A 25,838-nucleotide genomic window follows, 5' to 3' on the forward strand; every position below is an offset into this window, starting at 1 on the left:
GGAATGTATGTCTTATTTTTCTACTCCGTAGGACTTAAACTAACAAAAGGGTTAAAATCACCAATTCACATTGGAAACTTAAAATCAACCAAAATTGGCATGCCATGCAATGTAAAGATAGTATTAAATTTATAAACCCTTCCCTGTTAATGTTGAAGCGTCTGTAATCTTGAAAGATGCATGAACACACTCAAGCAGAAGTTTTGGAGCATAGCGGCGGTACAGTAATAATTAAAAGTATTTGGGACCTGAATCGAGCACTTCAAGAAATATCTTTAGGCAAACAATTTACAATACTAGATAATAAAATGTTCTACTGACAAGTCCTATTCGCTAAAAAAAAAGTTGATTTTCTTAACCAAGAAATTACAAAATACGATATTTGTTGCATTTCCTACGATATCATAGCTCGGTTGTAGAGCTAGAGCTAGAGCTACAGGGCAAAATAGAGTTAGCAAAACCTTGGGTGTCTCAATTTGATCTTAAGTTATCAGCTGTGTAAGAGCTGATATCTGAAATAGTGCAGCTTTCCCTACATATCAATTTCATCGAAGTTAATTGATCTGTCCTCGAAACCAAAGTCTGCTTGATGGAGCCTGTTCCTGGCCAATCTGCTCATCATAGCAATACCTAATACAGAGGCACAACAGATCCAGTTACATTAAATATGAAATTGTATACTTATCTCCAACCACATTCAAAATCGCAGGATTCTAGATCATGAAAATTTCATTGAAACGCCAGTCTAAAATCAGCAAAGTTGGTAAAATTATTTGAGCCATATAACCAACTAATTACGGAAAAACAGACAAATCTGAAAATCATCCCGTGGCCTTCTAAATTAATGCCTTCTTCAGAAACCCATCACGTTGCACGGGGGACAGGACAGCTTATTATTTTTAAACTCTTAGGATATGTTCAGATGATCATCACTTTACAATCAAATACCTGACAAATTACTTCTAATCTATAGAGGACCGACTCACCAATACAAAGATACGACACTCAAATAGACACCCAAACAAAGTTAATGTCCAAAATATAAGACAGACAACAACACAAAAATATTTAATCAAGATAAAAATCTCATTGAAAATTAAAATTTACATAATTCACAAGAAAATCTTAATAAATACACCTCTAAATAATTAAAATAAAGGTCTCTTCAAAACACCTAAAAAATATTACTGAGTATTGTAAAATCTATAATGCAAGCCGTTTTTTTATTCTTATTTTTTTTTACTTCTTTATAATAGTAGTGTCTATAGTTAAGTCTCAATTGACTCTATTTGTGCTCAAGCTATGTTAAGATGAATGGAAGTGGTGATACAATAACGTAAAGAAAAAAAGAACTATCTATGAAAAGAAAAACTTTCTTCTCTTTCATTCAAAGTTTGTCTTTATATTGACAAAAATCTATACGGAGAAATTTCTAGTGCACCTAGTCAATATTAATAGAATTCTAAACAAAATATTACAACTGGCATAGAAATTGAACACATAATACTAACAACGGTCACAGTCAAACATAATCGTGGGCTTGGAAAGATTTCTACAGGCCTTGAATAGAATGACCCACTATCAATGCCCTCATCGGTAGATTAACCTTTTCCTCAAGGTTTTGGTTGATTGAGCTCGAAAGAGGCGAGTTTGATGGAATGTGAGTTGGATTTTGGGATACTAAATTTGTGGGCCGAACTAGATCAGTGGTTTGGGTAACATTGCGTGGGTTGTTGGGGCGGTTGCTATGGAATTTGAAAAGTTAGTCTTTGGGTGGTGCGGTGGGTGGGAATCATAATTAAGTCCTCAGATGGAGTGGCCGGAGGCCTGTGTATGGGGTTGGTTTTATTGGTGGAGAGGGAAGGTGGGTTCAGAGGTAGTAAATGCTTGGGACACGTGGCAGCTTCTTGAGGAGGCAACGAAAAGATGGGAGCTGCAAAACTTTTGAAAGTGGAGTTTAAGTTTTGAGTGTGCTGCAACTGAGTTTAGATGGGTAGATTGAAAAAGTGTAGAAAGAGAGTTTGGAGGATTTTTCTTTTTGGTTTTCTGAAAAATTGATCTGGGGTGGGTGGGAATCTTGTGTTAAAAGTTAGTTGTTGGTGCGATTGGTTGGTTGCGGCTGCCATTTGGTGATGATATTATTCGAGAATGGCAGGAAACAGATTGGGTGGACAAGTGGAAGGGAAAAGGTTCTTCGAGTTCTGAATGCATGGGTGAGTCTGTTGGGTAAGATCGGGTATCTTGAGTTAACAACAAAAAAAACGAGTTGGTGAACTTGTGGCCAGGATAATATTTTTCATCGCAATTATAGCACAACCCAGCCGCACGACGTTCTTGCATTTGAGTTGAGGTAAGTTTCTTTATGGGGAGCTCAGTTGGAGTTGAGTTAGGCTGAGGGGGGTAGGTTTCGGGTCTGGAAGAAGGAGCTGTGATAGTTGGGGTAGGGCAGTGTGGAATCAATGCTGATTTTGGATTCAATGAGTTTGGCAAAACCGAGAGCTTGAGTGATAGCTCATGGCGGATCTCAGGGAGGAGACCTGAAATAAAACAGTTTACCGATTGTTGAGTTTTTCAAAAGCGGATTGATATCCGATCAGCTGTCTTAAATTGAAAAGTTCTGCTTGATGATTTGCTAAGTAGAGGGACCAAATCTAAGTTCAAGAATACAACTAAAGGACACCCAATCAAAAAGCTGTTGGTTATGGTGCATCCACTTAAACCAACTCCGGGCTTCCCCTCTCACATAGAAAGCAGCAATGTTGAGGCCGGCGTCCCATGGGATCTGATAGAACTGGAAATACTAGTCTGCTTGAAAAAGACAATCAAGGACTTCTGAGCCATCAAAGAAAGCTAATTGGACTTTGGAAAAACGGAGATTTGGAGAAGGAGGAAGAACTATATAAATCAAAAGGAAAACTTTCTTCTCCCTCTTTTATTCAAAGTCTGCCTTTATATTGACAAAAATATACATTGAAAGATTATTTCTAGTGTGACCTAGTCAATATTCTAACAGAATTCTAAACAAAATATTATAACTGTCATAGAAACTGAACACAGAATACTAACAGCTGTCACAGTCAAACAATGTCTTGGGCTTGGAAACATTTCTACAGGCCTTGAGTAGAGTGGCCCACTATCAAGTGGTGTTTGAACTGAATTTTTTTAATTGTGACACAGTTGAGATGTGACTGACAGATGTTGAAGACATGTCCAACAACTTTCATATTTAAAAAGTGTCAATCACATCATCATACTACTCACTAGAGTTGCCGGTGCTTCTTAAATTTTAATTCAGAAACTTGAATTGGACACCGAGAAAAATGTTTTCCTAAGTTCATATATGAATTGGAGTACTAAAATTATTTCAATTTGCATAATTTGTGCTCATGAAGGATATGCAAAAGATAGATTGAAACAATACCTTCAATCATTTTAAAGAGAGATGACCACCATCCCTCGGGGGATATTTGACGCTGCTCTAAAGATTCCTCAATTTCTTTATCATGCTTCCTTTCCAAAACCCCCTGCAAAGTTATCAGGGCATCCTTCGTCTTCTTCAAAATACTATTGTCGTCTTCCACTTCCAACCGTTGTAGGTCATTATGGGATGAGGTGAGACTAACTGCGAGAGCAAATTGGGCAGCTGCAGCCCACCGTGAAGAAGCCAGCCATTTTCTCTGTCCATCTAGATTCCTATTTTCTTCTCTTTCAGATTTATCCCCACCAAGTGCTAAGCTGCGCAAATATTGTGCATTTGCAGCTCCTGTGCTTTGGACCATCTTCGAGAAAGAACTGCCTTCATTTGACAGCAGCTCCTCAGGGGTATCATATTCAAGAACCTTTAAACATAAAATTATAGCATCATCAATATAACACTGAATTAAAGCCATTATCAGGTCATAGATTGAGTCAAAATAAAGGGAGTCTGCATTCATGACAACAACTTGTTCAAAATATCAATTTTCCTAAAAAAAAGCTTCCATGTATTATTGACATTACTACCTAACAATGGAGTAAGACTAGACTAGATACACAACATCATCAAAGGACATTGTCATTTCAACCAGTCAGCTAAAAATCATAAGCTGATTGACCATGGACCTACCTAGATAAACTTCTTCATTAACATTCTAGGAGAGAAAAAATAAGAATAATGAAATAAATTTCACTACAAACAAAAACAATCTACTGCAAAAAGCTTGCTTTTTTTTTTTATAAAGGTTCTCTTATAATTTCTCCAAATTCTGAATTTTTAAGTTTATGTATTACCCAAAATTAACTTATAAAGAAATTTATGTCATTTGTTGTCCTCCAATAAATTGTTTTTAAGCGTAATTGTTTATAAGTGAGTATAAAGAAGTTTATTCAAACTTGCCCGATATTTTCTATAAAAAAAATTCAGTAAACATGGACTATATTCTCAATAAAAAAAATTCAGATTAAGGTAGTGACACCAGTATAACTCAACAGTGGCAAAGGATTTTAACCATAATGTGAGTTAGCCATCTCTGGTTGGAATTTTGAGCGCTTACCTTACCAACATCAAGCAAAACAAGTTTATTCAAACATGCCCCATATTTTTAATAAAAAATTCAGCACACATGCACCATATTTTCAATAAAAATTTCAGTAAAGCAAAACATTTAAGGTAGTGACCGTAGTACAACTCACAACAGTGCCAAAGAATTTTAACCATAGTATGAGTTAGCCATCTCTATGGTTGGAATTTTGAGTGCATACCTTACCACCACCAAGCAAGAGAATCCGATCACAATCAATAATAGTGTTAAGGCGATGAGCAATAATGAGCATTGTACAGGATTTGAATTCCTCTCGGATTGTTTTTTGTATGAGTGCATCTGTTCTAACATCAACTGCTGCAGTTGCTTCGTCAAGTACTAATATCTTTGATCTACGCAATAAAGCCCGGGAAAGACTCAAAAGTTGCCTTTGTCCAACACTGAAGTTCTCTCCTGCCTCGGATACCTTGATACCACACACTTTCACCAATAAATACTGGTTCCAATAATATATATTTCTAACACAAAAAATGGATATTCCACACTTCTAAAGCATATCCACAATATAGTAGGTACACAGTTTATCATCTTAGGATGCCAAAATTAACTAAGGAAATAACATAACCCAAGCCCCAGGGGCAGATGAGAAGCATCAACGAAACAGTCCAGTTCCCTCTACTTGGAATATTCGATGAACTGATCATTGGAATAGAGGATGCACAGCTATGAGATCTCTGGCACATGATCTCATACTATGCTCATCCCTCATACACCACAAACAGCAAAAACAAGCACCCAGAGATGAAACGTGATTGTCTGCTTTGCCACTTTTTTCTAAACCACTCTTTAATTCCTCATAAGCCAAATTCTAAAAGTAGGAAGTAATAGTCTAAGAATTTAATCCCGAACATGACAAGACAAACTAGAGCAAGGCTTGCACACAAGTTTATCTCATCCGTCAAATTCTTACTTTGGTCCATTCTATACCCATGAACATGGCCAACAAGCTACACACAAGAGGAATTGAGGAAATACCAGGAATATAGAGCACCCATATTCTAAACTCAGCGTCAATTTATTTATACAATTACTATGCTATGCATGTCTGACTACACTACCATATCACTAACGCCCTCACAAGTGATCAAGACATCACAAACCACTCACAGTAAAAATATTTGCGAGCAGCATGACAATATGCAAAAAGCAACAGAAGGGTGAACGCAATAATAATCAAATTCAATTATATGGTAGATTCAACAGGACTTGTTTAAACATAAAGAATGCGAGAATGCTACCATTTTCAACAATACTCAGTAACACAACTACCACTAGCAAAAACACCTATTTGCATTTACCTCAGCATCCAGCCCCAAAGAATTCCTCCGTATCACATCCTTCAAATGTGCCCTCTCCAGAGCCTCCCAGAGATCAGCATCATTGTGTTCATTAAAAGGATCCAGATTAAATCTCACAGTTCCTACAAAGAGTTAGCCGAGCTTAATGTTGTTAATGATATTATTTCGTTTTTATATTTTATGTTTTCTAAATAATTAAAAATTAAATAATTCAAGTTGACAAAATATATCTATCAGTTTACAGAAAGAAAGCAAGGTTGAGCCCGATCTAACCACTGAGGCCTGGAAATATTTCTAGACTAGATTTGGCCAGAGTTTTTTCATTGATGAGGTTAACTAGCTCACCAATCAATAAGGGAAAGCCGTTTCCAGTCAAGTAAATTTTTAATTATTTTCACATAAATATATTATCCTTAGATTTAGTCATCCTTTCAATTGGAATTTGAGGGCATGTCCAAGAGCATGTTTCAAGTTTTGAACTTATATAAGCTATTTTTAATTTATTTCATTAAATTTGACAGTTGATTTATGAATAAGCTGTCATTTGACAAGAGCTTATTGAACAAGTGCTTAATTAAATATATACCTAAATATTCCTTTGTCTCTTACCAAATGGTCCCATAGGTAGTTTCCAGTGGTATATACAAACGAAATTATCGAGAGCTCAGAAATCATTCCACATTACTCAGACAAAAAATTAGAGCTCGTAATATAAATTATTGGCTGTAAAATCTAATCATCCATAAGTGTTCATCTCTCTGTATCATAATTTAATTGAATTTTATTGAGTATTCTTATCCAAATTTATTTTGGTCTAATAATTTGGTGTAGGGACCTCAGGATATTGACTATTCTTAATTCGTATTCTAATAATTTAAAATTCCTTAAAATGCATCGAACAGCTCTTCAACATCATGTTTCATATTCACAACTTCAACAAATAACTCCTGACTGAACATTTTCTGTTTGGTTATTGGACAATTGTATCTGAAACAAAACCTTGGCATTGGTATTAAAGACTGCCAACATAATTTCAGAAAATTATTATATCATAAATACCTGAAAAGAGAACTGGAGCTTGTGGTATAATGCCCAGAACATTACGCAAATCAGCAAGCCCAAACTTTGCAACATCATAATCATCTATCAATATTCTTCCTCGTTCCAATTCCACAATTCGAAACAATGCATTAAGCATGCTTGATTTTCCTGCACCTGTCCTCCCAACAATGCCAACCTTATCACTTGGGAAAATGGTGAAAGACAAGCCATGCAACACAGGAGGCAGTTCAGGTCGATAGCGAAGAACAACATCTTCAAATCTTATTGAGCCTGAAGAAGGCCAGCCAGGAGGAGGGCGATTATCATCAATTATAGAGGGAGCCTCAGAAGGCAAATCTATGTAAGTGCCAATCCGTTCAACTGCATTTAAACTATTCTCAGCCAAACTTGCAAGCCTCAACACACTGGTAAGCAAAGTAGTAATGTTCAGAGCATAGCTAAGTAACAATCCCATGGTGGATGCGAATACTTGCTGGTTTTCCGCTCTACCATTCTGCATGACAGCAAAGGTTGCAGTAAACCATATCATGAGGCCTCCCAAGGTTTCCAATCGGATTGCTAGCCATCTGTTTCCGCTTATGTTCACCAATGTGAATCGAATGTTGTTGTCCATGGCTTTCCCATTTATATCGGCCATACGATCATATGCTTTGTAAGCACGAATTGTTGATAAGCCATTCAATGCTTCTCCAAACTGTGCATAAACAGGAGATCTGCTAATCGAATCTAAGCGCTTCACTTCACGAGCAGTGCTCTAAAACATAGAAATTAAAGAGAAAACAAATTTATTTCAAAATTTGAACTCAATTGAGTAAAAGCAAGAATATAGTGGTAATTACTATACCTGATAATATAGATAAGCTACGTAAAACAACACCAACAATGGCAGTATTGCCCACAAGGACATTGTGCTGACAATTCCTATGAGGATGAAGGTTGAAAGAAGCTGGGACACTTGACCTAGAAACATATTTACAAATGGAGCTACATTCCGATCAAGGTCACCTAGATCCTTTGCAAACCTGTTGATAACTCTTCCAAGTGGATTTGTTTGGAAAAACACCATCGGAGCCCGTAATATGGAGCTAAGCATGGCTTCGTGCAACCTTCTGGCCGCATAAAGACTTGATATGATTAACCAGTAAGAATTTGTTAAAGTCACCAAAACCTGAAATACACAATTTGAAATTAGTACACTCCACATTTCAATCAAATTGAGGGCTAAGAAGTGACTTTGTAAGAGAACTATACCTGACCAAATGATAGAGCTGCATATATCATATTGTAGAAGGCAGGGTTGTAACCCTCTGTACCACTTTGATCAGTCCAATGGCTTAACCATGTGCTACTTGATATCCGCAATGTTTCTGTAGCTATATAGCATCCAAATAGTATCAGAACCACCCAAAACCCTCCTAATGCATTCTTGTACCTGAAAACAGCCCAAGACGATGAAGACTACATGAAAAAGGAGCAAGTGGAAAAATAAAGACATAAATATGCACTGTATTCCATAACCCTATGGACGCCTATCATCAGGGTTACAGCTAAGAATGGCATTTTTCATTTCATCCAACAATTTTTGCAGGTGCAATAAATGGTTGGAAATCACTGTCCTTCAGTTCATTTACATTCATCTAATCTTATTACCTGATTAGAACACCCAAGCTGACTACCCCTGTTTCCCGTTCTTCTTGTTTAATAAGGACTGATTTTCCTTCTTTAGGTTTACTTCCACTCTTTGCAAAACCATCAACTTCTCCATTGGCCACTGATTTTGAAGAGGCCTTCTGATCTGTTGTTTCAGTATCTACAATTTCTTCTTCATACTCCTCCATCTTTCCTGCATTTTCCATAAGCTTCTGGAACAGCGGTCCATGGTTCGAGAGTTCCTCAAAAGTTCCCTCCTCCTTCACCATACCTTCATGGACCAAAATGATTCTATCAACCTGTGAAAGGAAATGCAGCTGATTCGTAACAAGAACTCGGGTCTTCCCTCTCAATTCTCCCTTGATGCATTTATCAAAAACCTGAGATATTATAGTAGGGCAGATTAGACAGTTGTAAGATAATACTAAGATTGTGAATCAAATTTCAAGTTTCAACAACATAAATTGAGATATTTCCATTTTAAGCAACGGTCACTGAACCGAGAAAACTAATTGCATGCTTTATTCAGTATCTCTAAGAACATGAGCATGATAATTTCACCAATAGAATTGACCCCGTGGTATATGTGCCCTGTTATGTAACAGATAAATCACAGATATTAACATGTACATTTACATATACATACATGTTATATGAAAGAGAACAATAGTATTGAACATAAGAAATGCAAATAGAAGGCATGCCTCATGGCATGTACTGCCAAAGAAGGAGGAAGTAGATTTCTCTTATCAATAAATTAAGGAGCCCCCACTGCAATAAAATCCTAGACATAAAATCACTCTAAATCACAAATTTGGTCATATATTACTATACTATAGATGAACTAAATTGGCAGATCCTGTGTATACACAGCACTCCAGCATCAGAAACAATTTAATTGGGTGGTAATTAGTGTCAATATGTAACAGTTAAGATTTATATAAGATGACCAAAAAACGATACTACAGCATAAATTTACTTTCGAGATAGAACAGACAAGCAATAGAAATAACAGGAAGTCTCTTTATAGTGGAGTCAGTAGACACGAAGATAACCTGTCTAGCAACATGCGCATCCAGAGCACTTAGGGGGTCATCAAAGACGTACACATCAGAATTGGAGTACACAGCTCTAGCCATGGAAACTCTCTGCTTTTGGCCACCACTGATGTTTACCCCTCTTTCCCCAATTTCAGTAAGATCACCACCCTAGTCATTGAGTATGTGAGTAAAAAGAAGGAAGCAAGCCAACCAACATAAATCCAAGAATTAAACAGAGCATTCAATATAAGCAGTTAAGTGCTATTGCTCATATACACTCACAGGAAGTAACTCAACGTCATGTTGCAGTTCGGTCACATTTATTGCCCTTTGATATCTTGTTGTGTCAAAGACAGAACCAAACAAAACATTATCCCGTACCTGAATAAATAAAGTTTCAGATATCAAAAGCCCCACGTTAACAGACATAATAATAATCAAATGGTTAATAGCACTATATCTGTAATGTCATAAATATGACAAGATCAAACGACAAACTGAATCAAACATAATTTTACGAATTGATAAGAACCTATCACTTATATGGTAGGTAGATGAAATTTCATTAGAAAAAATCCATCTTCGAGGACTTTAACTTTATCAATCCTGAAATCTACAAAAACCACCAAATGCAATCCTTTGAGTAAGCTCTAGCAGAATTTTGTGAAGGACAAATAGGCGACCTAATTATCTTAGGTGTTATGTCCCAGTTTTGGAGTTTCACCTTGACAATTAACGTTGAGGTTAGTAAAATGGGTTACTTTGGTAAAACCGTAAAAGTCCAATTTTGACAGGAACAACACTAGAATCACCAAAAACACTGCACCTAAAGTCTTGTCCTTCTTGAAATTAAAACCTTTTAGCCCCTACACAAGTAATTTCCAAAACTTCTATTACAAAGTATAAATAATAGATTTTTAACACACATCCTCAAAAACAGAAAGTGTTGATTGCCAAATTCACATCGCAGGACTTCAAAACTACAGGAAACCATCAAAATAGGGATACAGAGTGGTAACATCTCTAGCATAATCTTAAAATTTGGGCTTTAGAACAAAACTTCACATAAAACTGGTTAATAAAACAAAACTGGTTTTTAAAGTGAGGACTATTTGATAGGAAGTTGGGTATTAGGAGGTGCCCAACTCCCATATTTAAATGTTTGGTTCATCCTCTTCAATAGCTAGGCTTTTGAGGATAGGTTCCCCGGCAACTCCGGTACTTATCACTGTCCAAGCTGTGTAAGCATTGCTCACATACCTCAACACCCCCCACAAGACATCTTCGATGTGGATAAATGTGGGTGGGCCAAGGCAAATAAGAGTGGCTCAATAGTAGATCTAAGAAATGTTTTGGTACCATCTTAAAAATGAACTGTCTAACTCCATTCAACAAAATTATCAGGATAAGACTGTCCATATTGTGGTATGGAATGCTCGATGGAATATTTAAATGTTTGGTTCATCCTCTTCAATAGCTACCTTTTGAGGATAGGTTCCCCAACTGCTCGGGTACTTATCACTGTCCAAGCTGTGTAAGCACTGCATTGCTCACATATCTCAACAGCCCCCACAAGACATCTTCAATGTGGATAATAAATGTAGGTGGCCCAAGGCAAATAAGAGTGGCTCGATAGTAGATCTAAGAAATGTTTTGGTACCATCTTAAAATTGAACTTTGTGTAACTCCATTCAACAAAATTATCAGGATAAGACTGTCCAGGCATTGTAAGGACTACCTTTGATATATCTGGTCAATCTGGGATTTCAGCAATAGCACTTGGGAGTGCCTCCTCCCAATCATGATTGCAGCTTAATTTTCAATAAGGCTAATTTAAAGAGATTTAAGTAATAAGTCTTTTAGATTAGTTGCAATGCATCCTCAGTAAAGATCAAGAATCATTTGTTAATTGAAATTTTAGTACAAATTGGGGCATATGGTTTGAAACAACATTCTCGTATTCCCCATTTTTAGAGGATGCTTCGTTTTAATGTGTTAAAAAGATATGAGACGTTTGTTATTGCAATTGGGTTTGCTTAGATAAAGGGATTACAATCAACATCTTGTATTTAAAAAATTTGGCCCATTTACTGAATATCTGAACACTTTTCCAACTTATTTTCTCTCACCACCTTACTATCTTCTTTCTCACATTTGTAAAAGTTATGAACTAGTAAATAGACTATAATATTAACTTACAGTTGCATTAAAAATCCATGAAACTTGGGGTACATAAGCAACTGTTCCTCTCAAAACAACGGTTGAATCTCCACTTGGAGGCATTTCTCCAAGCATTGCAGACACTAACGATGTCTTTCCTTCACCTGTACTGCCAACAACTGCAACTAGACAGCCAACAGGTATTTCCAAATTTATGTTTGACAATGTAGGACGCTCTGCCTGAAGAAAGAAAATTGAACTATAAGCTTTTTTCTAAAAAATTCAAGATGTAAGACCTTCAGAATTCCAAAGGATATCAAATACAACAAAATTTGGAATGACCACACACTTCTGGAAAAAAATATTTTAATGCTAGATTAATATGAATTCATTTTAATTGATAAAAAAAATGTTTTGCAGCACGAGGGTGCCAGTGAACAGATGTCCTTTCTGCAAGCACGGATATATGCACTTAATGATGAAATATATAAGCATCATAATGTCAAAAGGACATCGACCTTTGCATCCCAAGAAAAGTATCCGTTCTTGATTGAGACAGCTGGTAAAATTGGATCAAGAGGTGGATTTGGTAGAAGTATTCTCTCTTCTGCTAAGAGCAAATCTTCCAGTCGTTTCAAAGATACATTTGCATTAACCACCTTTAACACAAAAAAAAGAAGAATTAGGCCAAAGTGAACTATACCGGTACAGTATTAATTTCCACTTAACTCATTTAAGACAACATAAAAAGTAAGCTGGTTTTTCATTTCCCCCTTTTCATAAACTAATCAAGTTAGTTCACTCTGTCAATTATACAATAATTAAATTTTGTTTGAGAACAAAGAAAGGAGAGTACAAAATACAAACAAAGGCATCTGGCTGCAAAATTAAGGAAACAAACAGAAAGGTGCAAATGAGAATAACCTGACCTGAGTTATAGTATTAGGAAGCATGAAAAGAGGAAATCGGAGCACAGCAAACAGAGAAAGTGATGTAAAAGCTCTAGCAGGAGTCAGATCCCCTCCAAGCATGGTGAAGACTCCAAAAGTAATCACAGTTACAAAAACTGGAATGCTATTCAGTATAAATCCATTGCACTGCCAAACACAAAGTCAATAAATACAGGGTTGGAATGAAGAATCAATACCAGGATAAAAACTACTTGATTTCCATGCCAAACATATATATTTTACGAAATTGCAACAGCAGAAAACTGTACATCAAGATAATTCTGCACTAAATCTTACAGTAGTTATGTTATCTGTGCTTTGTAGAGTGGGGACTCTTGGACCTTTCACTGAGATTTTTCTTTATTTAAAAAGGGAAGTGAAATGAAAAATCATTACTTTAGAAAAATGGGCTGCTAAGTGGTTAAGTAAAAATTATTCTTTGTTAAGAAATCATCCATCTATCCTTCATCACATGTTACATTTCTCTTACTGTCGCATTGAAATATTGATTCTGTCAGCTGCACGATTGAGCAGGTAATGAGTTCCAGTATTGTATTTAATTACAAATTCAAGGCCCTTTCAATACTGCCATAGATGTCCATTAAAATGGTTGTCCAGAATTTTGTCTCTTATCCATTTATCAAACCTAATCATAACTGCAGTAATATTAGTTTCATTAATAAAAATCATTTGTTGGACGGGAAGCACTCCATTATGGCAATGAATTGATCACGGTCTCTTCATTCAACTATAGATAGAAACAATTGTAAGAAGAAGAAAGTTATAGAGGCTATTACTTCATGGAAACTATATTTATGTAGCAAATATTTTGCGGTTTATAGTAGTCACTTATACTACCAGCCCACAGAAGGGCAGCCTGAGATTACTTAAATTCTAACACAGCCCAGATAAAAACAATTGAAACACTAATATCTTGAATTGTATGTCATACCGCTCCAAGTAATGATGCTTTACGAAACCATGATAATTCATCATTTCTGACGATCTGTACTTTAGACTGGAAACTACTCTCCCATGCATAATACCTAATCCAAGTACCCATAACCAACAACAAAACTGTTACAACTTAACATTTTATATATGAAACAATAATATAGCTAAGCAATACTTGCAATTTAATGATTAAACTCAAAAGACATACTTTACAGTGTCCATGGCAGCTAAGATTTCATTCATAAGACCAATTCTTTTGTCTGTACGTTGTAATCCCTCCTTAGAAAACTTCTGCATTCTACTGATGATAAATGTCTGCTTCCACAAACACATTACTAAAGTCAGAAAATCAAATTAATTTGTGTTTTCAGTAAGCTTCTATAATGATACCCAAACAACCTACAAATACAATTGTTGATGTAAATTACTAACTTGCGAAAGATACTTATTGGTGTTTTCAAAAGTAGATTTAGATGAGCACCCCACTTACCTAATGGAATGAAGGTTATCAAATCAACATTCAACTCGGGAATTTCCAAGCAAATTTTTTAATCATGAATCATAATTGTAAGCGATTCAGGACAACAAAAATAACTTAAGCATATAAGCTATATCAAATTATAAGTTTATATAGAAGTTTGAAAAGCCTTTATTTTGAAATTTTGGAGGTGACTCAATGGATCAGTCAAATAGTGCGCATGCATGAAAGTAGAATAATCAAATAGGATAAGTTCAAAAGAGATCCTGCAACTCCTTTCCGATTAACAATGTAAGCTCACGTGACTTTTCAATTTCTTACATGAGAATTAGTGAAAGAGGAGTTAAAAAGAGAGAAAATAACCCATTGTAGTATTGTGTCATTTGTATCTATAATATGAGATTGTACCAATTCATTCATGTATAGTAAGTTTTAAAATAATTTGAGATTCACCTTATGATAGAATCAATAACTAGCCGAACCATACAATTTAAATCATGAATTACACGATCCATAACTACATGAAACTCCAGGAAGGAAAGAAACACACTGCAATGTGATAAACTGGTTTAATTTAATTACCTTCATGAGAGTATATTTATTTTATACTAATAAATTATAGTGCTGTGATAACGTAGAAAAAATAAGTATGTGGCCTCTATACCTGTAACGGAAACATAAGAACTAGCAGCAAGGCACCAAGAAGGGAAGCAACACCGAGTTGTTGGTAAAGAAGAATCAAAGCAACAACAATTCGAACCGGAGCCGACCACAAAGTGTGAAGTGACTGGCATATTTGCTGTCAAAGAAAAAATATAATTGTCGCTTGGCATAGTGTGAGATTAATCGCAGAGGCAATATTACATCAAACATACTGCTAAGGAAGTTTATAGCATACAAGAGTTTCAAGAATTTGTTTACAAGTAAATTAAATTAGTATCTCTTGTTTCAGACTCCAGAACCATTCCCCAAAGTATATTCAAACTTCCCAGAATAATATAAAAATTGTTTTGCGGTTGCTTAATTGAAATTTAGACATCAGACACCAGAGATAAAAGCATACCTGAAGAGCCTCACAGTCAGTAGTCATCAAGTTGGTTATTTTTCCAGTTGCAAATTGCTTTCGTGCTTCATGAGTAAGTCTTAGAGACTTGCGAAATACAGCAGCCACCTTCAAGAAAGAAAACAAGAGGGAAAAATAAATGCAATACCAAACTCAACATGTTAAACGCAACTACTTGCTGAGTTTGATGAGTTTCCATACATGCACTGTCTTACAATTTGGGTTTTAAAAATTTCAGTAGACATGCATTGTCTAATAACAATAAAACTTGTTTGTAAGGTGCCAAAGCATTATGCATTTTATTTATGTCATTCAAGACAACGTAGAGAACTAAATCTCTACACTTGAGGTTAAAATTAAGGAAACCATAAAAGAGACTGCAACTAAAGTGGCTAGGGGTATCCACAATTAAGGGTGTTCCCAATACATTATAATTCCTGAAATAAGGTTGATGACCCAAAATATTTACATGGGTAGATTTTGGACTAAGTGACCTCATTGATTTGGATACAACAAAAACACCTTAATACCCCCTAGGACTTGTAAGAATAGAAAGTTGAAAGGTACAGCAAATGCAGGGGAAGGACGGATCAAAAACAGAAAACTTTCAATACTTTTAGCACAAAAATACTTTATTACGAATCTAATAATCTTTCCATATAAAATCATTGTTACCCATTAAATGGCATAAATTTTTAGGTCAAGTAGTCCTTTGACAAACAAAGAAACAGGAAATAAAGGTGTGAATAAATGTATGTAAAATAGAAAGGGCTTACCAATGTTGATCTTAACCTGAAACCAACACGCATAACATTCTGAAAATATTGAGCTTCACATAACACGCCAAAGACCTACCAAAGAGAAATTTAGATAGGCTCTTGATAAGTAAAAACATGCAAAAATATAAATTATTGGCACATAATTCCATCACGTGGCCATCGATATCAGACAAATTTACCACAAAGTGTGGTTATTGTTTGCCAAAACTTGTAACATGCAGAAGCAAATGCTAAACATGTACAAGAACAGTAGTAAAATCTTTGCAGTCAGCATAATATAGCAAATTAAAAATACAAGCATCAGAACTGCTGCCTTTATAATGAATTTAACCAAACCAATTATTACCAATCAAGAGTTTAAATAATTTGAATCATACCACTCCAACAAATATTGAGAAGGCATAAACATAGCCAGTCCAGGACGGATCACCATTTTGCATAGCCTACAGACAATTTGTAGGACAAGTCAAATGACATTACAGCTGTTAAAAATAAAACTATTATGATTTTAGAGAATAATTTTGTCTTTGCATGCGTAATAAACTTTGGGATGGTCTTCACAGTAGGCCACTAAATGTGCACGATCAGTATTTAACCAGTGACAATCCAGGGAAATAGCAACTAACCTGTAGCAGCTGATTCAATATAAGTGGGCCCAAAAATTGGGAAATATCATTGCCAATCTACATGTTGTAAGCAAAAGAAAAAAATAAATCAGATATAAAGTTTTCAATTCAGCAGTTTAATCATGCAAAAGTACTTCAAATATTCAAATCAAATGGTCTTCATATATTTTACACTTAAGGTATAACACAAGATTGCCAGTAAACCAAGCCTGGATAATTATTACATAGCTTTGCAACCCACTGATCGATACATGTCCATAATACTGACTTAAATTGATAGTTGATATTAAGTGGATGCATAAATATTTTAAGCATCATAATGTTCACCTCAGCAGTAGATATATAACAAAACGAATTACCAGTATAAATCTTCTATATATTCTTCTGCTAGACAGTTGATAATGTTGTTGTAACAAACAAATTATTAGCATTTATTGAGAAATCATATATAACATTGAAAGAAAAAAACAGAGAACTATCCTAACGAAATCAGAAAAACTCACATACAGCCAACATATCCTATCTAATGTTATCCATGATGTATTCATGAAATCTTAATCAAAGAAATTTGAGGTCACCTTGCAAAAGCCTCCCCACCAAAACCTACAGGAATCAAAATAAATATAAATTAATGAAATGCATATAATTATAAACATTGATAAGGAGTAAAAACACCAGCAGTTTAATACTGAACAGCAAGTGCATTCCCAGTCATAAACATATTTTACTACGTAAAAGTAGATTTACTGGTTAACATATGAAAATCAACTTCACAGCACTAAATACTATTGATGTTACATTTCTGCTCTGATTATGAACCAGTAATAGATGGTACTAACCCCATTCTAAAGTTAAGGCACCACAACAATATATGGAGTTACATAGCCCAAAATATAGAAAGTTAAAAGGATGACTACATATAGTCCACTATCCTCCCATTTACCAACCATTTATTTTACATTATCCAACTGCTAGAAACTTATAGTCTAGGCATGCTGGTATTTTGGGTGAATTTTTAATATACATAAAGAATTTTACTAGCAAAGAGATAAAAAAAACATAAAGGTATGACAATAAGATACCCTTTGGCTATAAGTTACAGCAAACAACAAGGTTATAACATAAGAGACTAGCTAAGGATATATTCATTTTCTTTGTATCCCTTCTAATGAAATCTCTTCATTGAAATTAGATAAAGGAGGAAATGCAAAGAGAAGAGAAAGTAATTGAGGCAAGTTCTATGAATTAAGGATGTCCTAGACAATAAAATCATGTACTATCTACACAACATTAACTGTGTGCTGAAGTTGTACATTGATAAAAGAATGTCTGATCAGACAAAAAATTAGAGCTCGTAATATAAATTAAGTTAACTAAGGTATAGGCTAGGGGAAGCATTATGAATATTACAAACTGTTAAAAATAAAACATGTGCCATGAATTAAGGAGGTATTGGCCCCGAATCAAGGGTGGTAATTCTGGATTCATTCTTGATTACCAATTAGAGCTTATTTTTTTTATGATGAAAGGCTTCACTCCAAAAAAGCATCGTTATGAAGCTTTGAAATCAAATCCAACTAGGTTGGCACTCCAAAGCTTCAACAATCATGTGCTTCTAGAGGAATATGCAATAAGAAGAAAAGATAAATAATATTACAACCAACCATGGGGAAGGGGAAAGAGCCAACACCAAACCCATGTAGCGATCAATTAGAACTGGATTGATAAATGAACAATTGAAAAACCACCATCCTAATATTTATATAGCATCTACTATAAGTTGAGATATCAGACATAGGCTATCGATCAATTAACACATGTTCTTCCGCCTCTTGGCTTTCTGTTTTGTCTACATAGCACTTACTAATCTAGTTTTTCAGCAAGATAAAAAAGGGAACATAACAAAAGGGCATTGGGATCTATTATTCCTCATTTATCCATACCTTCCTCCAAGGCTTGCATTTAATGCTCTTAAAAGCCACGGTTTTGGCTTCCGAGATTCCTCAGCCCAGCATTTCTGGAACCTACAGAGTCAAGAGGTACTATAAAGAAAAAATAAAAGGTGATAACTTAGTAGAAATGTAGCATTTTCAGAGAAAAAATACTTATTGATTAGTGTATCTGTCCGTTCCCATGTATCTAATTTCCATATATCTCTCTCATTCAGTGGTCTTTCATATCCTAGTTTCATGAGGGGATTCAACCAAGAAAACATTATTCCTGCCAATGGAAGAAGCCATGAAAAACAAGTTAATCCGAGAGTATAATTTAAAGGATGCTGGTCAGTGGTGTGCATGCTAATAATATAAAAAACATTTATAACTACCAGCAGAAAACATGAAAAGATAATAGCTTATTCAACCCAGAGTGTGCTGCTCCAAATCCTCTTCACAATAATTATTAAAGCATTTTCGAAAAGTATCCACAACGTTTTTAGCTGTTTGAAAATTTTATACAAAATGTGTGATACATACTTGAAAATATGTTGGCACTCCTCTCGGGACATATCATATCTCCTCCAGGAAGTTCATCATATGCAACTTCAACGATCATGTCACTCCCAATGGGCGTATAACCCGGATAAGGATCCAAAGTAGGAAGATACACAAGCAAAAGTACTCCAAACAAAACCTGGACCCAAAAAGAGAAAACACATAAATCTTTATGAAAAGAAAAATTTATTAGGGTTCTAAGTAGGGGAGGATAACAACATGTCCAATGAAGGTAGAAGGGAGAAAAACAAGGAGGAAGAGGTTCAATGGTGCTGCAAAAATTTTCAATCAAACTGTAAATGCAAAATAGCAACCCCTCAAAGCAAACTTCAGAATTACAATAAAAAAAAATCATAAAGACAACCTAATAATGCAAGTTTTGCATTTCTACAAAATGCAACAAAAAATTAAAACTTTAACACTGGAACCAATTTTTTTCCATAGGTATACAGAATCAAATCCAAAGTAGAAAGGCTACTCTCTTGATGCAACGGAGGCATGTTGTCAAAATTATTACATATACAAGGATCCAGCATGACAGCCTTAAAGTGTAATGCTGGTTTCAAAAGAGATTTGGGACAGGCTTGCTAAAGCTGTACTACACACAGTTTACTAGTGCAAGTGTGCATATGGGACCTGGCTGAATCAAGTTATTTCTTTTCATCCCCATCCATATACTACAATATACAGACTCTGTATTCTTTCTCTTTACACTCATTTCTGTAAATCAACATCAAAAGTAACTAGCAACAAGACATATTACAACAGTGAAACCACATACTTCCAAAAAAGGTTAGCTCCAAAGTCCAAAACAGTAATGAAAGTGACTGCTAATTTTAACTGCACAACATTCATTTTGAAAGCTTTACAAGGGCCACAAGGATCATCGGCAGCCTCAAGAAGACTCAAAAGTGTATTTCGGACAAGCAAACACGATATAAAGTATCATCGATCACAGGACAATAAATTGAAGAGCACATGATACCTGAGCAACCACCTCACTGATGTACAAATAGAACACAGAGCTGCAAAGGAAACCAAATGTAAGCTTGTTTTGTTTCATATAATGGGAGTGGGGCAGTCTAAAATAATACACTACAGATGCATACAAAGACTTATGTAATTACATGGACCCAAAATAAACCAATCCTTAGATTTTGTCTCCCTTGCGATGCTGGGGGATTTGGAAGTAGAGAGAGAAGTGACTCATGTTTTAAACGTGCTCTATCTTACCACACATTCCCTCCATTAATGCTTAAAAAGGTATAAGAGAGAGAAGTTACTCATATTTTTCCTCCCATCCTTTATTGATCAACTTGTTTACTTTAACCGCTCATCCTTTCTAACATATTCTTGTACGTACTCTAGGTTTTATCTTTCTAGTTTAATTTACATCTACTGGGAAAATGCAGATTTTAATGAAATCTCAATAGTCAATGCATGCCATGTTATCATTAACCAACAAACCTGCTATAGAACTCCTTCAGAGAAATGATGAGATTGAACATTACAGCATCCGCTACAATAGCATAAATCACACTAAATCTGACAAACCATCGGGATTCTCGGATGTAGACTTTAGTTTCAACCCCAATCAAAATTAGCATAGAGAACCACGCAAGAGCCTCAATGATCAGTGAAACTATCTGTGAATAAATTACACCAAAGCTTTAACGAAGAGAATATAAATCTTCCAGAAAAGGTTAAACCAGAAGAAATAGAAGGTACTGCACATAAAAAAAGATCACTCAAAGAAGGTGAACAATCAAAATCATAGCTCACCTCAAATGGAGCAAATTGAGTCTGGCCATCTAGATTTAGAACTGATACTCCCATGATCAATCTGTATAATGGCTCCGCCACACAATATAGAGATAACAATCCCAGGACATAATTGTAAATATTGGACCTTAAACGGAACCTCTTCACCTTGAAATCCTTGTTAATCAACCAAATGCGGTATATGCACAGGCCTAGAAGTATCAAATAAGAAATGGAGATGACAAGAGAATCAACCGCACAAGGGGTGTAAGCACCAAAGCTATTCTCCACTGCTTTACTCCATACTCCATTTGAAACTGGCCGACAATACCAATCCAATGGCTCAAAAGCCATTTTTATTGACTGGTTTATTGGATAACTTTAAGCAAAACACATCACAAAATCGGCTCTCTTCAATCTTCAAATGACGAACCTAAAACCAAAAGAATTCCAGAATTAACTGCTTCTGCATACCAACCTCAAGCGAGTCAATAATAGAACATCCAAACTGTCATTATCTCCTAGTGCAATTTACAAATTTTATTTCTGATTTCTAGTTCAATCTTCTTCCGAGGTTCCTCATCCGTTTCCTGGATTTCCTAAGGAACTGACATGAAAAACTCATCACTGAATCTCTCCGCAGTTCCCTGTTTTATTGGTACGCCAAACTAAATTTAAAATCACTGAGGAAGCTGAAATAAAACTAAGAACAAAACTTATATGCAACCTTACACGTGTGTTTACTATTGTTTTCCTGTCAGAATAGGGATTTCACCTGTTACGGATATTACCAAGGTAAACTTACAGCTCTGATTTGAAAACAACACTAAAACACTGCCGAAAGCGTATAAAAGTTTTATTCTTAAAATAATTAAACAACAAACTGGAAATGGAAGAGAACTGATTTCCACAACTCCCGTGCATACATACACTGCACCTCTACATATTATACTTTAGCAAATAGAATCTTAATCAACTCCTATTTTTCAAGCTTTCACTTTATTTTATTACTCAGAATCTACACTCCACACGCAGTCTAATCTCTAGTGCAAATTCCATAGCTGAAACAGGATATCTAAGATAGCTAAATCAACACAGATAAAAGACGTGAAATACAAAAGTATCAAATAAAGTAAACAGAAGACAGAGGTGAAGACATGGATTTGAGTGAAATTTTCCGCATCTCGAATGGAGAACAAATAAAGCGTGAGAAAGAAGAAGAGCGAAGTGCCGGCGGAGAAGTATGAACAGAAAATAAGGGAAAAGGTTTAAAAGTCGGGAGAAGAAAACAAGAACATGGAAGATAAGGTGGAGATAGAGAAAGCGAACCTAACCAGCTTCACTGAGGTGTGGCCCTAAAGAAAAGTGGAGAGTGAAATGATATAACCAGATTCGGCTTTCCCTGTGCACGCTGATATTAAATAAGTAGAGAAAAGTTTTTAAAAAAATATGTGAAAAGAGAACTCAGATCAAATGTATATTTCGTACCAGACCGGAACTTAATCGGTGATTGGTGGTGTGCTGTTGACCATGTGGTATGTGTCCCTTTCTTTTTATATACATACTTTAATACATGTAAACACATTTTCACAGTCACATGCGTCAGAGCTTACGCATCTTCTCACTTCATTTGCTCTTTGCCATTCGATCAAATCAATTTTGTCTTTTATTCATAATTCATATGGTTCTTTTTCAACAAATATGCAACTTTACTTTATTTATTTATTTATGATTCCACAAATCATACACTATTTGATATCAAATCATACAAATTCACTTTAGATGTGCAAATATTGAGTATTAAATTAATATAGCATGCAATAAAGTTTATAAATAATGCATATATCGTGATGTATAATGTGGATTCTTGTAATCATGTCATAAAATATAAACATTATAAACAAAAATATTATTCAAATTGTCATATTATTCCAGCAGTCTTTACTCCAAAATAACAAAATTATTTTAGTAATCCTTACTTTGATATTGTTTCATATTTTTGTTACATGAGATAAAAAATAATTTGATTTTTAGTATTTATTATATACTAAGTGTGATATAAAAGTATTATTCGATATAAATTAGTTTCACAATTAATTACGGTTTTATCGTATTGCTTTTTTAGTGTAATTAATAATTTTAATAATTCATCCATTTTTCTCATTGTAATATTTTTGTGCCTTTTATGTGATGAATATGTATAATTTCTATTTTCCCGTACGGTGGACTTGTTTATGTATATTTTTCTCCACTTTACATATTAATTATAAAAATACATTATATGTTTCAATATTTAAAATTGTTTATCCATGTAACGTTAGGTAAGACAAGTACATACGGATCATTTTAGTTTTATTAGGTAGTATTAAATTGAAAGTGTTAGTTATGAAATTTAAAAGTTGTTAGGTTCTTGAGTTTGGAGTAGTTATAACGAGTGAGATTAGATTTAGCATGTTCCAAATTGATATTGTTTTATGTTACAGTTTTTTTACGGTTAAAAAGTAGTGTTCAGTTTTTACAAACAGTGTGAGAGTTTTTCTCCTTAATTATATTAACATTGACTTTATTTTTGCTGAAGAAATAATGAATATAATATTATGGATGAGTAGGTTTTTCGGTATTTTTCTCAAGAGAAAATATCAAACAAAATCAATTATTTTTCGTGCTTTATTTTCATTCATGTGAGTGATTTATCACTCAATTGTAATTAAGATAAAAAATTAGGTAGATTTGTGAGTCTGGTGAGCCGGATTGAAAATTAACCCGTATAAAAAGTACATTTTTTTCAAACTCAAACCAGTTCAAACTCGTGGTGAGCTAGATTGATTCGCGGGTCAACCCATTTTGACAACAATAATATAAACCATATGGTTTAAACACTTAGATAATTTTTAAATGTGAAACTTATTTAAAATTTATGGATATTTATGTAATATATAAATTAATATAAAAATCAAGCTACAATATTTACTGTGTAATTTAAAATCCAATATATTGATTTGTAAATTTTTTAAATTAAAAAATACAACTAAGTTCATGTATTAGTGCAACAAAAGAAATAAAAAGTGTCAAATATTAGGTATTTGGAAATATTATTGATATAACTAGGTTAAAATTTTATAATAATAATAATAATAAATACTTAAATTGTTAAGTAGTCGTTTGAGTAAAAAACCTTAGTTTATTAATTCGTACTATTTTGTTTGATTGATTTATAAAATTTTATCTCTTTATCTTTTTGATAAATCATCATAATTTGAATGAAAAAAGTTCAAATAAGAATTAATTTATTTAATATCTATTATGTCTTAGAATTGACAAACATTCAAAGACACAAATTTGACTAGAGTATTGAAATTTTTCCACAGCATTGTTCTATATTTTACACAAATCCTTGAAATATTTTCATTCATAGTGTATTTTATTGTTTTTAATTGATTTTTTTCCACTTGTTTATTTTAATAGTCATCCTATTCTTTTTAGTGCCATCAATACATGCATCTGTGTTATGATGAGATCTGGTTGTCATCTTTTTCAAGAATCCTGATTCCTTGTTTACCAAGTCAAAGGTTTCAAATGTTTTCGCATTTGCCTACTTTGAAAAGGTAAACCTTACACTCACTTTTTTTTTTAAAGTAATAGGTAATTATGCTTTTAGTCTTCAAGCAGTCATGTGAAATGAAAATTTGTTTTTATTTAATATTTTAATATATTTTTACTTTTAAATAAAAAGATGAATACAATACTTTAAATTGTATAATGTCAAGTTTTTCTATATCTTAAGTCCAGTTTGAAATTAATATTTAAATTAAAATGTATTAAAGATAAATAATACAATTGATATAAGTAAAAAATTGAGTTATATAAAATATTATATTTATTTATTTTTAAAGTTTACAAATTAAATTATATAAATTTTAGTTTTAAGTCTAAGTTTAAGATTAAAAATATATTTAATCGTAAAAATTTATTTTCATCGTTTACTTTAAAATTTTTATAAAATTTAAACTTTAACTAAAGCAGCTCGTATTTTAAACACTCGTGTAGCTTTGGTAAAAGTTAAAAGCTCTGGCATAAAGCTACAGCAAAATTAATGATGTTTTGAAGGTAGCATCAATTATATACAAAAATGACAAATAATAAATGTAGGCAGTATTAAATTTTCAACTGACCTAGTGGGCACGTGGTCAGCAATTTTGACTGTATCTACTATGGACCCTAAACATGGTACTCACATTTTACCTAGTATGAAGACAAGACCCGTTGCTTCATCAATGCATTCAAATTTTCTACAATTATTTAATGCCGATTGTAAGAAAAAAAAAACACTATAGGCTATTTTTATCAACTTATTTATATTATTTGTTGCCTTTTTGTTTAGTAATTTATTTTACCATTAATTATTATTATTGCTATCTTCTAATTTTTATTTTATGCAGTTTGTAATGTATATTTTTATTCAACTAGATCACATATTAATTGTATTATAATTTTAGTTCGTTTGACATGTTTTTTAGTATAAATTAAATATAATTTTTCCTTAAAATAAATTATCTCGGTGAGTGTGTGATTTCTTAAATGTTTAATCCATAATAAATATATTACAATATGCTCATGGAAAAAAATAGATTCGTAAATATTCACAGAAATCATTCTCAACTTGAGGGTCTTGGTCCCTCTATCAACTCAAGTGTTTCTTCATCTTCTCATTATTTTCTTTTATTCCAACAATACTTTACATTTTTCTAATGTTTTCTTTTATTCTAAAAACATCTTACACCTCTTCATTATCCTCAACAATCTTTCTCTTTTCTCTCTCTACATTAATAGAGCATTTTTATGACTTAGATTTAAACCTGTGATATATTGCAAAATATAAAATTCAAAGGAAATTTCAATATTAGTGCTTCTACCACTTCCATTTTATAAACTTAAAAGTTAGATG

At 33.9% G+C, this 25,838-nt stretch overlaps 1 protein-coding gene across 3 annotated transcripts; it reads right to left on the bottom strand.

The window, feature by feature from the left end:
- Nucleotides 1-253: 253 nt before the first annotated feature.
- Nucleotides 254-22,314, bottom strand: LOC124835004 (ABC transporter C family member 2-like). Of its 3 annotated transcripts, none has more exons than XM_047309850.2 (28): nt 22,223-22,314; nt 20,915-21,326; nt 20,600-20,778; nt 20,118-20,157; nt 19,115-19,271; nt 18,746-18,860; nt 18,584-18,664; nt 17,219-17,243; nt 16,641-16,697; nt 16,392-16,457; nt 16,012-16,086; nt 15,236-15,343; nt 14,837-14,971; nt 13,903-14,009; nt 13,693-13,786; nt 12,720-12,887; nt 12,309-12,449; nt 11,830-12,030; nt 9,913-10,011; nt 9,646-9,798; nt 8,591-8,970; nt 8,192-8,372; nt 7,785-8,108; nt 6,938-7,694; nt 5,879-6,000; nt 4,741-4,986; nt 3,422-3,839; nt 254-630 (listed from the first exon to the last, which is right to left on the bottom strand). In XM_047309850.2, exons 2-28 carry the CDS (start codon nt 21,245-21,247, stop codon nt 533-535), a joined length of 4,860 nt encoding a protein of 1,619 aa, XP_047165806.1. In that variant the 5' UTR covers nt 21,248-21,326; nt 22,223-22,314; the 3' UTR covers nt 254-532. The 3 variants fall into 3 exon arrangements, with proteins under 3 accessions (XP_047165806.1, XP_047165807.1, XP_087972264.1); XM_047309851.2 differs by having other exon boundaries at nt 22,228-22,246; XM_088116138.1 differs by lacking the exon at nt 22,223-22,314 and adding an exon at nt 22,051-22,182.
- Between the last annotated feature and the right edge of the window lie 3,524 nt (nt 22,315-25,838).

The sequence above is a fragment of the Vigna umbellata genome, chromosome 5 (genome assembly GCF_029865625.1).
Source record: "Vigna umbellata cultivar VRB3 chromosome 5, Vumbellata_1.0, whole genome shotgun sequence".
Taxonomy (NCBI): domain Eukaryota; kingdom Viridiplantae; phylum Streptophyta; class Magnoliopsida; order Fabales; family Fabaceae; genus Vigna; species Vigna umbellata.

Excerpts from the sequence above, each read along its gene's own strand:
- LOC124835004 (XM_047309850.2), bottom strand. The coding sequence starts at position 21,247 with ATGGCTTTTGAGCCATTGGATTGGTATTGTCGGCCAGTTTCAAATGGA. Across the intron at positions 15,344-16,011 it reads TCAGGTTAAGATCAACATTG|GTGGCTGCTGTATTTCGCAA; the intron begins GTAAGCCCTTTC and ends TCTTTCTTGAAG. Across the intron at positions 14,010-14,836 it reads TTCTTATGTTTCCGTTACAG|ACATTTATCATCAGTAGAAT; the intron begins GTATAGAGGCCA and ends TTGTGGAAGCAG.